General features: G+C 42.5%; 1 protein-coding gene across 3 annotated transcripts in view; it reads left to right on the forward strand.

Moving 5' to 3' along the window:
• pde1ca (phosphodiesterase 1C, calmodulin-dependent a) overlaps nt 1-13,303 on the forward strand; it is a 56,616-nt gene that overhangs the window by 6,595 nt on the left and 36,718 nt on the right. For 2 of the 3 annotated variants that reach the window (XM_078938804.1, XM_078938805.1), the window contains exons 2-4: nt 6,456-6,506; nt 8,685-8,820; nt 9,030-9,143. In XM_078938804.1, coding sequence (XP_078794930.1) covers nt 6,456-6,506; nt 8,685-8,820; nt 9,030-9,143 — 301 coding nt within the window. Of the gene's footprint in view, nt 1-6,455; nt 6,507-7,512; nt 7,677-8,684; nt 8,821-9,029; nt 9,144-13,303 lie in introns of those variants that run through there. The other variant, XM_078938806.1, reaches the window with a different exon arrangement.

Here is a 13,303-nt window from a genome sequence, read left to right on the forward strand (position 1 = left end):
TCTACAGGATTTTGAGACTGATAAGACAGTGGACAAAATGCAGGTATGCATAGACTCCTGTTATAGAGCAGTTTGTGACATTCCCCAAAACTTCAGAGAGGCAGTGACATCCAAAAACTCAAAACAGTGGAAAAACGCAATGGATGAAGAGATGCCATCACTCACTGAGAACGACACTTTTAAACTCACTCACTTACCAACGGGCAAACAGACAGTGGGGGGTAGATGGGTATATGCGCGTAAAAGAAACATTGATGGATCAGAAAAATACAAAGCAAGATTTGTTGCAAAAGGTTACAGCCAGAGACCAGAAATTGATTATGAAGAGACATTCTCACCAACAGCAGACATGACGAGTGTTAGAGTACTTATGCAGAAAGCGGCACAGGAAAAACTCATTCTTCATCAGATGGACGTCAAAACAGCCTATTTACACGCACCCATAGACTGTGAAATATATATGGAACAGCCAGAGGGTTACGAGAAAAAGTCAGAGATTTGTGTGTATGTTTTAAAAATCTCTTTATGGTTTAAAACAATCAGGGAGAAACTTGAATGCAATGTTACATGCATGTTTAACCGAGAATGGATTTGAACAAAATTCAGCCGATAACTGTGTGTATTCAAAACAGAAAAAGGATGAAAAGGTCATTCTTCTAATATGGGTTGATGATCTAATTTTGGCAGCAAACGAAGAGAGTGTTCTGGAAAGTGTGAAAAAGATGCTAACTGAGAGGTTTAAGATGAAGGACATGGGAAGGCTGAAACATTTCCTAGGAATAGATTTTGAGCAGACAGACAGTGAAGTCAAAATGTCACAGGAAATGTATGTAAATAAACTACTGGAAAGGTTTGAAATGAAAGACTGTAAGCCAAGAGAAACCCCATGTGAGTCAAAACTTGTGTTTTCAGAAAATGCTGAAAAAAATGAAAGATGCAAGAAAATACAGAGAAGCAGTGGGAAGCTTAATATACTTATCCACTTGTACTAGACCTGATCTTAGTTTTGTGGTTAGTAAGCTATCCCAGCATTTTTCTGAGCCAACAGAACAACACTGGAACACAGTGAAACACGTGTTCAGATACCTTAAAGGTACAGCAAAACATGGATTGTGTTTCAAACAAAATGCAGAAAATTTAGGATTGAAGGCATACAGTGATGCAGATTGGGCGTCAGATACTGCAGACAGACGCAGCACATCTGGATACTGCATCAGCCTTGGTGATGGAAGCTCTTTCATCTCATGGAAGACCAGAAAACAACCTACAGTGGCATTATCCACCTGTGAAGCTGAATATATGGCTTTAGCATCAGCCATACAGGAATGCATTTACCTGGAGCATTTGCTAAATGGTATAGATAAATATCAGTACAATCAGACAAAAGTGTATGAGGATAACACTGGTACTATTGCCCTAGCAAAAAACCCAGTAAACAGACAGAGATGTAAACATATCGACATAAAGTATCATTTCATAAGGGAAACTGTAAAGAGTGGCAAGATAACTTTACAATATTGCCCTACAGAGCAAATGGTAGCTGATGTAATGACAAAACCAGCCACCAAATCAAAACTGAAGAGATTTGCGCAAGACATGTTTGGCACCTAGACGTGCAAAAGTTCTTTAAGATGTTTTCCAAGAAAAGAGGAAACTGTTTTTATGTTTGTGATTAATATGAAGAGTTAAGAGCGAGTGGGGGTGTTTAGTATTGAATGTATACTAATTCACTCTTACTCTTTCTACTCCATTTCCCATGAGTCACTTCTGTTCCCATGAGTCATTGTTCTGGTATCTCTGTGTCGAGGGTTGATGACATCACTCGCTAAATGAATGAGCCCTGATGTACGAGAGAGACGAATTTGTTCCGTGCTCAATGGTTAATAAATATGCCTAGAGGAGGCTAAAGTTGATCCTGTCCCGAAGTCTTCTTCATCTATCCACCACGCGGATGAAAGATCGAAGCTGTGCTCAACATTTTGCTTCTCGCACCCTTACAGACACGGAAAAACGCTACGCGCAGATCGAGAAGGAGCTTCTGGCTGTTGTGTTTGCGTGTTTGAAGTTCAAAGACTATATCTATGGAAAAGCCACCATTGTGGAGACAGATCATCAACCCCTGGTGACGATTTTCAGGAAACCCATACACTCAGCTCCTGCCCGCCTTCAGAGAATGCTACTGAGACTACAGCATTTTGACATAACACTGGTCTACAAAAAAGGCAAACATATGTAGCTGATACACTTTCAAGGGCACCCCATCATCACAAACCCCTAAATTCAACAGAGGACAACGCTTTCGACGTCATGTCCGTCAGCTACATCTCCACCAATCGCATGGAAGAACTGAGGAAGCACACAAAGGAAGATGCAGAGCTCACGGCTCTGACTGCTGTGATCAAACAGGGCTGGTCAGACAAGGAAAAACATTTGGACCCCGCCCTTCGCCCTTTCTTTCCATACCGGGATGAACTCACAGTAGACAGTAGCCGTGTTTACATGGGCAAAAGTAATCGGAAAGAATGCCTGATCGGAAAGAAAATGTGTCATGTAAACGCGCCGTTCGTAATACTCTGCCCCGATCAGACTCGTTCAGATCAGAATTTCTTTCCGATGGAGATACGTGGGTTATACCGATCGTTTATCCGATCGTTGTTCATGTAAACGGTCATTCCGATCGTGTGTCACTACTGCTCTGGGTTACGTCACGCATAGACGGTGTTTCGCTGTGAGAAAGCTTTGGAGCGCATACGGGACAGACCAGCTGCTCTGCGGACGCCCTGCGTAAAGCGCCGCTCCGCTCTCGCCCCGCTGGCTCTCCCCTCTCTTTCACCTCTCACAAGGGAGATGCGGGGCAGGAGCGCTTCGTGCCCCCCGACGCTCACTCGGTCCACTGGCACCCGAGTGAGAAGAGCAGCTGAATTAATGACTGCGTGTCTGAGGGGAGGAGGATGCTTGTTCGGTGTGCGTTTTTTTTGTTGTTGTTTTGTTATGTGTGGGAAAAGTTCTAGAACTTCCCTGGTCCACAGTAGCAGATGACATTTTTGAATGGCATGGAAGACACTACCAGGTGCTTGTCGATTCATATTCTGGTTGGTTTGAAGTTGACCTTTTGAGTGACTTGAAATCATCCAATGCCATCAGCAAGCTGAAGAGACATTTTGCTGTTCATGGCATCCCTCATGTTCTTCTCACAGACAATGGGACTCAATACACCAGCCAGATGTTTAAGGATTTTGCAAAGCATTGGGATTTTACTCATGTCACCAGCAGTCCTGAATATCCACAATCCAATGGTCTTGCTGAGAAAGCAGTGGGGAGTGCAAAACAGCTCATGGAGAAGTCTCATGGAGACAGGACCGATGTCTTCCTCAATCTTCTAAATATGAGAAACACTCCCCGTGACTCCACGCTTGGCTCTCCGGCTCAACGATTAATGTCAAGACAGACCCGTATAGCCTTGCCAGCAAGCACTTCACTCCTAACACCTCGACCGCTGCAGGCTCAGCAGGTTCATTCCCGGCTTCTTCACAAAAGACTTGTTCTTAAGCGTCATTACGACAAGTCAAGTCGCCCACTTCCACCTCTGACAGAAGGACAAGCTGTTCGGATGTAGACCCCTCATAGTCATGACAAGCTAGGTGTCGTCAGGAGCATCTGTTCAGAACCAAGATCCTACATCATACAGTCACAAGGAAGAGAATACAGGAGAAACCGCCGCCACATCCTTCCTGTGCCAGAACAGCTGCCCCCAACTCACCTCATAGACGACTCGGATGGTGAAACTCTAACCGATTCCAAAACGAATGGTGACAAACACACACTTCCGTTACGATGCCCACCACTTGCCAAGTCCACGCCCAATACATCACCTCAGAAGGATTCATCAGGTGGTCACTATATAACACGTTCTGGGCGTGTCTGCAAGCCTAACCCCAGATATATGGACTGAATGTGAAAAAAAAATGCTGTTTTAGGGCTGTTAGGTTTGATCTGTCACAAGCAATGTTTCATTTAAGTGTTTTGAACATAAACAAACGTTTGTTGAGAGCTAAAACATGTTAATGCTTGTTTTCTGCTAAATATATTCAAGTCCGTGAGATGCATTTCTTTTACGTTGGAGCCACTAACAATTTGTTACATTTTGTTTTATACACCTGGAAGGTTTAAGCTAACGAGAAGGGATATAGATCATTCGGTAGAATGTTTGTATTTTATACCCTTACAGGACACCGTAGAAGGTGCAGTTCTGTTGCTGGATGTATCATGGCTGCATGCTCGACATTAAAGCAGTGTTCTAGCTCCATCTAGTGTGATCTAGATCTAGATCAAACGGCTTTTTCTTTTTCAACACCACTCAGTCTGTCACTTAACTAAAATGATAAAGAAAATGGAATTTGACATTTCATCTTCAAAAAGTTCTTTATTAAATGTGTAGCAAAATTCAATTAAAAATACCTAATTTCATTATTAAAATAGATTAACAGAAATGCTATTTTCTTTCCACCGTGTGAATAGTGTTGCACAATTCAACTCCAGTCAGTATTTACTGGGGGAGGCAGGGCGATGATGTCAGTACTCACTCGCTGTGGACGGCTGCTAAGAGACACAGACGTGCGGAGCAGTGCGACCAGTCTCGTAGCTTCGTGTTAGCGGCAGGGGAGGGTGCTTTGTTACGCTGTGCGTTCCTGGTTGTTTACACGGTTTCAGCTTCGGACGGAAGCCTCCTTCGGACGCACCGCGGTCCGCAGCCGGACACACAGAGGATCGAAGCTTCCCCCAAACTAGTTTCATCTTTGGACGGAGCGAACTGCCTCCCCGGCCGAAGCTGCAGCCGGTCCGAAGCTCCGGACCGCAGAAGGCGGAAGTGCTGCTACCCAGACCTGAGAAACTGTATACCATCATGTGAATTTGTGTTTCCAGTGGTGTCCAGACTAAATAAAGGCTGATGTAATTCCCACATATTTACATCCAAGATGCTCATTGCCTGCACAGAGTTTTAAGTCCCTCCACGGCTAATGTTTTTAGCATTAGCCTAATGCTAACCCGTCTTTTGGTGCCTTCCTTGCAGCGAAGAAAAAAGCACTGACCGCACGGATTTAAAAAAAATTATGAGCGAGCAGGCCCTTAATAATAATCATGACAGTAATAAAAGCACATTTGTGAACATTATCTCTATTGTGTACATGTTGACATGTGGACATTTTTTGCAGCTAGCAGGTGTGTTGATAACATTGGAGTGTGTGTGTGTGTGTGTGGACAGGCTCCGCCCTTTTTGTACTACATCTGAACCTTACCGTAATGATAAACTACCAGTAAACTTGTTGCTTTATGCTGCTTCATGGTCTTATCCCCCCCACTCCTATTATCACCCTCCTACCCCCCCCCCCCCTCTCTCTAACATCCCTTTCTCTTCTTCCCTCCTTTCCTTTTCCGTCCGGTCCAACACCAAAGATTGTCTGCCCAACTGTTGGACAGGACAAGTTAAAAAAAAAAAAAGAAATAAATAAAAGCACATTTAGAAGATAGTCTCCTGCTGTTTTCATCTGATTTTGCTGTTTGAGGACAGCTGCAGCCTCCCTCGACAGCTCTAGCACAGATTTTGCAATGCTGAACTTTTGCGTTTGCTGGTTGGACCAACAACGCACTGACGTCATCGCCCCGCCTCCCTCCCGGAAACGATGACTGGAAATGAATTATGCTACACTTTTTGCTGGGGGGGATGTGAAAACGAAAATGCAATCCCATCTTTGCATTAATCATGTCAGAGAATGAGCGATGTTAAAGAAGAAAATAAAAAAGCATTTTGGAGGATTGACATATAAATTTTATTTTTGAGTCATTTGATGCAGTTAGATTGTGAAAATGAAAAAGCATTTCTGGTTTTCTTCTACAGAAATGCTTCCACAATTATGAGCTTTGACTTTTGAAAATCAATATTTTGCCCAAAGACAACAAACGGGTCTGAAGATGTTCAAACATTCCGTATTTTTGTTGTATCACATTTTTATCATTGTGCAACAATAATAATAAAGGGACTTTTGATTTTCTGATATTTCAGAGGTTTAGTGAAATCCTCCACATTTCAATATACAGGATTCAGCAGAGGAAGGACAAACCTCTGGGCTGCTGGGGAGATCACAATGTTTCACATGTAAGCACAGGAGCCACAAAGCAAAACAGCGCCACCATGTGGCCACAATGGCTCATGAGCCGCTATTGAGCAGAAGTAGTACAGAGCTGTTTGCAGTGCTTGCTGACTGTCCCATTTTATCTTTGAGCTGCTGCTGGATGGAGCATTTTAGGAATTCTCAACATGGATGTAGATAAGTGAACTTTGAATGTTTGAATGCCCTCTAAAGTAAATTGGATAAAAATGCAAAAGCTGAAATACCTTTTATTTCGTACTCTTAGGCTAGTCTTGCTATTTCCAAATGCAGTCTTTTTCTTCACAGTGGCCAATGAGGATGAAAACTGCAACCTGGGCCAACTGACGCGATTTTCACGTGAGTCTTTTTCTTTCATTTTTTCTCTTGAACAGGCATGAGAGAGTAAGAAACGGAATTTCGATTCATTGTATGTGATGCATGTGAAGAATCGACAATAAAGTTGACTTTGACTTTCCTCTGCTGAAAAGAAATAATGTTGGGATGGCTTTAGACTGAGCAAAACAACATGACATTTAACTCATTTGAAATTGAAAAAAGTTACTGTAACTTTATTTTTTTTCTTTTTAATCAAAGCATTGCCCACTTCCCATTTAAAGGCTGACTTATTCACCAGAACCATGTCCAAGAGTTTAATGGATCACATATGGATTTGATGGGGTCTGTGTACAGTACGGGTTTCATGGTTTATGTGGTAAAGGATCTCCAGGTTTTCAAACAGGCTGCTTGGACATGAAGCATCACATTACTGGTGAGAAAATGGCACTAATGTTTGTTCCTATCACAATTGCAGCAAAGCTCTAAAAACAGTCATTAAAGACCCACTCCAACTATATTTTTGTTGGTTTTAAAAGTCTTCCCAGTGGGTTTTTAGTTATGATTATGTAATTTTTATCCAAAATCAAAAAGCCTGCGCCCGATGTCCCGCCCACATTGGCAGTGGGCGGGACATTTGGTGCGGAGCAACCTCCCCCTTCCTGTCACCCAGAGCTCTGTTTACGCGCTCCCGCACAAGCCAATAGTAGCGATGCAAAAAAAAATGTTGAGCAATTTTGGAGCTATCCATCCGTACAGTTTTCTCAGACAACATAGAAAACAGAGCACAAGAAGACCTGGTTGTAGACAGCAACATGGCACCCAGACCGCTTTCCAATGGCAGGGGTGTGGACTTCTAACAAAGCTCACTTCTGATTGGGGAGAGTGGTGGCCATAGAAATGATTGGACCAATCCGCTTAAGCCTTAGTCAAAACTGTCCTTACAGGTGTCTGCAGAGAAAAAAAACAAGAAAATCAGTGCGGTGCACGCAGGTGGCCCGCATAACTTTAAGATTATGGACAACCAGGTGAGCCCACAAGGCACCAATGTTCATGCAGGTTGCAGTGAAAACACGTACGAGTAAGTAGGGGGGAAGTAGGTGTGACGCAGGCGTGTCCCACAGATTTCTCCTTTTTCTCGACGCCCCTGAATCCTGCACACTGCACAGGAAGCCCGTTGGTGCTGTTCAGGTGGTAAGTGCGTGTTCGTTGCCCGTCCCTTGCATGCAGCCTAGCTGTTTGAAACAAGACAATCGGAGCATAATTGGTGTGGGCATCCTACAGTCACTTATGTATCACGTGCACACGTGCTGCGTACAACACCATTTCTCTAACGTCATGAGTGCATGTAACTCACATTTTCCTTTCAAATAGTTCTTGCTGCACGTACCGTACGCATGACAATGGTACATTTCATTTTCACCACAAACCTCAAGGGAACTACAAGACAGACCTGCACACTCGTGCGAAGCAACCCCTCCTCTCTGCGACCCTCCACAAGCTGAACAGCCCAGAACAAAGGCTGTGACTAAGGCTTTGGTTCTTTGTTGGGGCTGGAATTCATTTTCTATGACGTTACACTCACTCAGTTCAGTTCTTATGGTTCAAAAAAGGTTCCTGCAAGTCTTTTCACCAGACTGTGGGCTTTCTGCTGCTTCTCTTTTAGGGCCCAAATTCATGACTAAAACTCTTGGCTGAGGGCTTCTCAAGTCGATTTGCCTGGTAACTCTCTCCAAAAGCATGAGAGCTGCATCCACAGTATCTCTAAAACTTTAGCCTGCCAGCTCAGCCAGCACTTGGTCACTGGGGTGTAAGGATAGATCTACTTATTTGATGAATCGATTTATCTTTATACCGTCTAACCAGATTCATCCGTCTGAGGCAAATTGTTAATCCAATCAATCTATACCAGTGTAAAATCATTTTAAAAGAAATTGTGTTGATTTTGAAAATATTGATTGGATTGAGGAATTTTAGTTTTATTTTACTATGTCAAAAAAACGACCAAGTGCTTCAGCGGACAACACACATGTGATGTCAGCAAACACGGATCAACCATCATTCCAGTCCAGTGTGTGGAAACACTTTGAATTTAGCGTGTGACCATACAGTGTGCTAGAATGTTCTAAGAATGTGGACAACCTGGTGCAGTAGACAGTGTTTGGCTGAAGAGAAATAATCAGTTGTGTCAATATTGTGCAGGTTCGAGATCACAGAATGGGCTCAGTACGGCTGGCACACCTGGAGTCATCCCTGATCCATGCAGCGCTGGCCGGATTCTGGCAGAGGAGCCACCCGTCCCTGATGCACCTGATGCCATGGAGAAGACTGCTGTCAGGTCAAAGGTCACGCTGTCAGACATAGAATGATAGGAAGTTTTTCTGTGGTCTGTTATTCCCCATCAAAAATGCTCAAAACTAAATAACGTGAAAACTTCATGCTTTAATAAAACTTTGAAGCTTATTTATAAAAAAATATTACACACCATTCACAAAACGTTCTGAGTTATCCAAGCTCGTCTCTGACCCAGGAGATTTTGTGCCGCAGGCTGAGATGCATAGTGAAGCTGCTGGAGAGGGGCCAGGTACCTGTGGCTGACCTGAAGAGGAACCTGGAGCACGCCGCCTCACTTCTTGAATATATGTGCAGTGAGGAAACCAGGCAAGTAGTGTTTCCATTATTTATGTTTTATATTTGAGGCTCATTAATACTATCAAACATGTCTTTATGGACCACACAGATGAGGGGTAGAGTGGGGTAGGGAGTGGGGTAGGCATGGGTAAACAGGACAGAAACACGAAGGGCAGGGGGGAAATGACTATTAAAAGCTTATAAAAAGAATCATATGGGCCCTTTAAATTACTTTAAAATGAATTTAACGCCAAAATGTTTTGAAATGATTTTGCTATTATCTAAAATTCTTTTTTTGTACGATTGAATTGTAACTTTTTATGTTCAGTTCTAAACTGTGAAATGTATTTTCATCCAGTGTGTTCCAAATGATCATGCAAATGCTATTTTTCTATGATTTCTCTAAATGCTCAATGAAAATGATGGTCAGCATAATTTTCAAGTCACTAACCATTAGAGTAAATATTAGATGTTGAAGAACAAACCTCTTATAGATAACAGTTTTTTAAACTAAAAACCTTCAAAGTCACTGTTCCACATTATGACACACAACAGAGGTCCACAGCATTTGATAGCAAGAGGACCCAAACACACATGAAGACTCATTTTCAAACAGTCTGTTCTCTGAGGAAAGCCGTGCCGCCCTGGATGGTCCAGATGGATGTGTGACACGGGCACATACAGGGATCCTATGTTCTGTTTTTTAAGCCCTGTAAAGTGAAAAGGTCCTTTCAAACCACAAACTGTTAGGAGCCTTGTCCGCGGTCTTGAAGGGACCCGCTTTAAGTTGGTGGGAAGACACTGCTCCGGCCTCTGCACGGTTGATCCTAATTGCTTTTCCACTTCACCTAAATAATCAGTTGGAAGGAAATGACACCCAATCATGCACAACAGGTATAAAGCGGGTCTCGTGGTTTGGTAAGGGTGGGGTAAATAGAAAGTTTACGAAGAACTGCAAGCCCCTGGAGGATCCTACACCTTGATATTGGTGGGACTCCAGAGACTCCAGCAGCTTCAAATCTGTGCTTTCTGCTTTGTGATGGTATTTTAGCAGCTGCTCTCTTAATCCCATGTATTTGTCTGGAAGAAACCTTCATCATTCTGACTTCATCTGCACCTACCTGGATGTGCTCTGAATCAGCTTCAAATCTCTTAATAGTTTGATGATCATGCTTAAGTTTTCCTGAAACATCCCAGGTTTTCATACTTTGTCGAAAGAATTTAACTATTTCTGTAATTTGACTTATAAATAGGAAGGTCCCAATCCAATAAGACATTTAAAAACTGGAAGGAGAATCTTCAAATCAATCCTAAAACTGAGAGGAAGCCCGGGCAGAGACTTTGAGATGCGAGTGACAAGGGTTCTCTCCCTCGTATTCTTCCTATTAACTGAAACATGTTCAGCTGAATTCTGAACAAGCTGGAATCTGTTGAAAGACTGCTTAAGACAGGCATGTCCAAAGTCCAGAGGCCTGCAGGCCATGTTCAAATTTACACCGGCCTGCAAGCTCATGTCATAAAATCAATTAAAGCCGCAAGCGGCGTTGTATGGCCCGCAGACGCAACCCGCCTTCCACGCCATACTCTACTCACAAACGCCGACCTCACCACCCTCATAGCCCACAAATTAAAAGCTAGTCGAGGCTGCATTTCCTAATTCTGCTAACTATGCTAATTATGCTAACTATGCTAATTTGGCTAAAAGTGCTAGCGTAGCGATCAGCATCATCAACTAACTCAGAAAAACACATTACCTAAAATGCTAATTATGCTAACTATGCTAGCTATGCTAATGTGGCTAAAAGTGCTAGCATAGCGATCAGCATCATGAACTGACTCAGAAAAACCCATTACCTAAAATGCTAATTATGCTAACTATGCTAGCTATGCTAATGTCGCTAAAAATGCTAGCATAGCGATCAGCATCATCAACTGACTCAGAAAAACACATTTCCTGAAATGCTAATTATGCTAAATATGCTAGTTATGCTAACATAGCTAAAAGTGCTAGCATAGCCATTAGCGTCATCAACTGACTCAGAAAAACACATTCCTCCATTGGCGAGAGCTACATGTCATAAGTTGATAAAAAACCCACTTTTTCCAAAATGGCGGCTTTTCTGTTGATTTTATCTCCATAGCAACCATTTTATGTTTTGGTCCCCTCTGGAGGACGAACAGATTGACGTCAGTTTCGGACAAATGGGTAAAAGTAAACTTTTTGTTGTCCTTAGCAACAGTGGTTTTATGCTAACCACGCCCACATTCCTTATATGACCATATCCAGTGTTTTTCAATGTATTCTGTTTCAGGCATTAATGCATGCATTCAATTTTCACCGTATTGTATTGAAATGCATGGGAGTTATAACAGTGCGCCACTTTGCTAGCTCGCCACGCGCACCCCGTTTAAAATCTACAACTTCTAATTCCAACATTTTTTCCACAGTAGCTTGCCATTGATGCCCAAAAAGTTTCGACCCAATCGATGAAAATTCCAACGACAAGTTTACGTTTGAATCTGGTGGTAAAGGTGTTTTTTATAAAAAATTCAAGATGGCCGCCTTTTCCCGAGGTCAAAGGTCAACGAAACTCCAGAGGTGATTGTAGACTTACGCTAGGGACATGCACGTCAAATTTCGTGAAAATCGCTCGAAAAAAAGTTCATTTTTTCATATTGTGTAAAATCGCGAAAAACTCAAAATGGCATATTTTGGCACAAAAAGGCTGCCAAACCGTAGGTCGTGTCGCCATCACGTAATGATTTCAAAACTTTCTTTGGATATACCCGACAAAGTTATCTGGGTTTCGTTAGCCGATTCTTAAAAATAAAATCCGAAAAATTTTTTTTTTGCCGAGTCAGCACTTTTTTTTGCGATCGTTTTTTGTTTACCACGGCCACATTCCTTTATGGATTTTGTCGTATGTGACATCATTTTATTCAGTGTGGGCCAGGGTATTGCATATTTCAGTTTCAGGCTATTCCGATAAAATATGTTCGAGCTAGCTAAAATGGCGACGGTTGCGAATTCGCCACGCGCACGCGTTTCAAATTCTACAACTTCTAATTCCAACATTTTGTCCACAGTAGCTTGCCATTGATGCCTGAGAAGTTTCAAAAAGATCGATAAAAATCCCTAGGACGAGTTTTCGTTTGTATCCGTTACTAAAGGTGCTTTTTTATGAAAATTCAAGATGGCCGCCCATTGCCAAGGTCAAAGGTCAACGAAACTTCTTTGGTAGTTGTAGAATCGTGTTTGTGGCATGTGTATGCAATTTCGTGAAAATCGCTTGAATAAAAGTGTTGTTTTCCCATATTGTCAAAAAACACGAAAATCGCCATTTCTCTGAGTTCGCCACAAAATGGCCGCCAAGCCGTAGGTCGTGTGGCCATCCCATAATGATTTCATAACTTCTTTGGTATATCTCCAACACCCGTGTTTTGGTTTCGTAACTGTATTTTTAAATATTTTTTTTTGGCCCCATTAGCGATTTTCGGCCCATTCATTTTTTTTACGGGAACGCTCGCCGTGATGTCATCGTCGTGGGGGGGGTGACGTTCTCTTTGCCGAAAATTCATTTTCAATTTATCCCAGATGTGTGCCAATTTTGGTGAGTTTTCGGGTATGTGGCGGGGGTCAAATTTGAGCTGAACGGATCCGTAAGAAAGAAGAAACGTAATAAAAAAAAATAATAATAATTAAAGCCGCAAGCGGCGTTGTATGGCCCGCAGACGCAACCCGCCTCCACGCCCAACTCTACGCACCACCGCTGACCTCACCGCCCTCACAGCCCGCAAATTAAAAGCTAGTCAAGGCTGGATTTGCTAATTATGCTAACAATGCTAACTATGCTAATGTGGCTAAAAGTGCTAGCATTGCGATCAGCATCATCAACTGACTCAGAAAAACACATTATCTAAAATGCTAATTATGCTAACTATGCTAGCTACGCTAATGTGGCTAAAAGTGCTAGCATAGCGATCAGCATCATCAACTGACTCAGAAAAACACATTACCTAAAATGCTAATTATGCTAACTATGCTAGCTATGCTAATGTGGCTAAAAGTGCTAGCATAGCGATCAGCATCATCAACTGACTCAGAAAAACACATTACCTAAAATGCTAATTATGCTAACTATGCTAGCTATGCTAATGTGGCTAAAAGTGCTAGCATAGCGATCAGCATC

This window comes from Oryzias latipes, chromosome 20 (assembly GCF_053564925.1).
Source record: "Oryzias latipes strain Hd-rR chromosome 20, Olatipes_Hd-rR_3.1".
NCBI lineage: Eukaryota > Metazoa > Chordata > Actinopteri > Beloniformes > Adrianichthyidae > Oryzias > Oryzias latipes.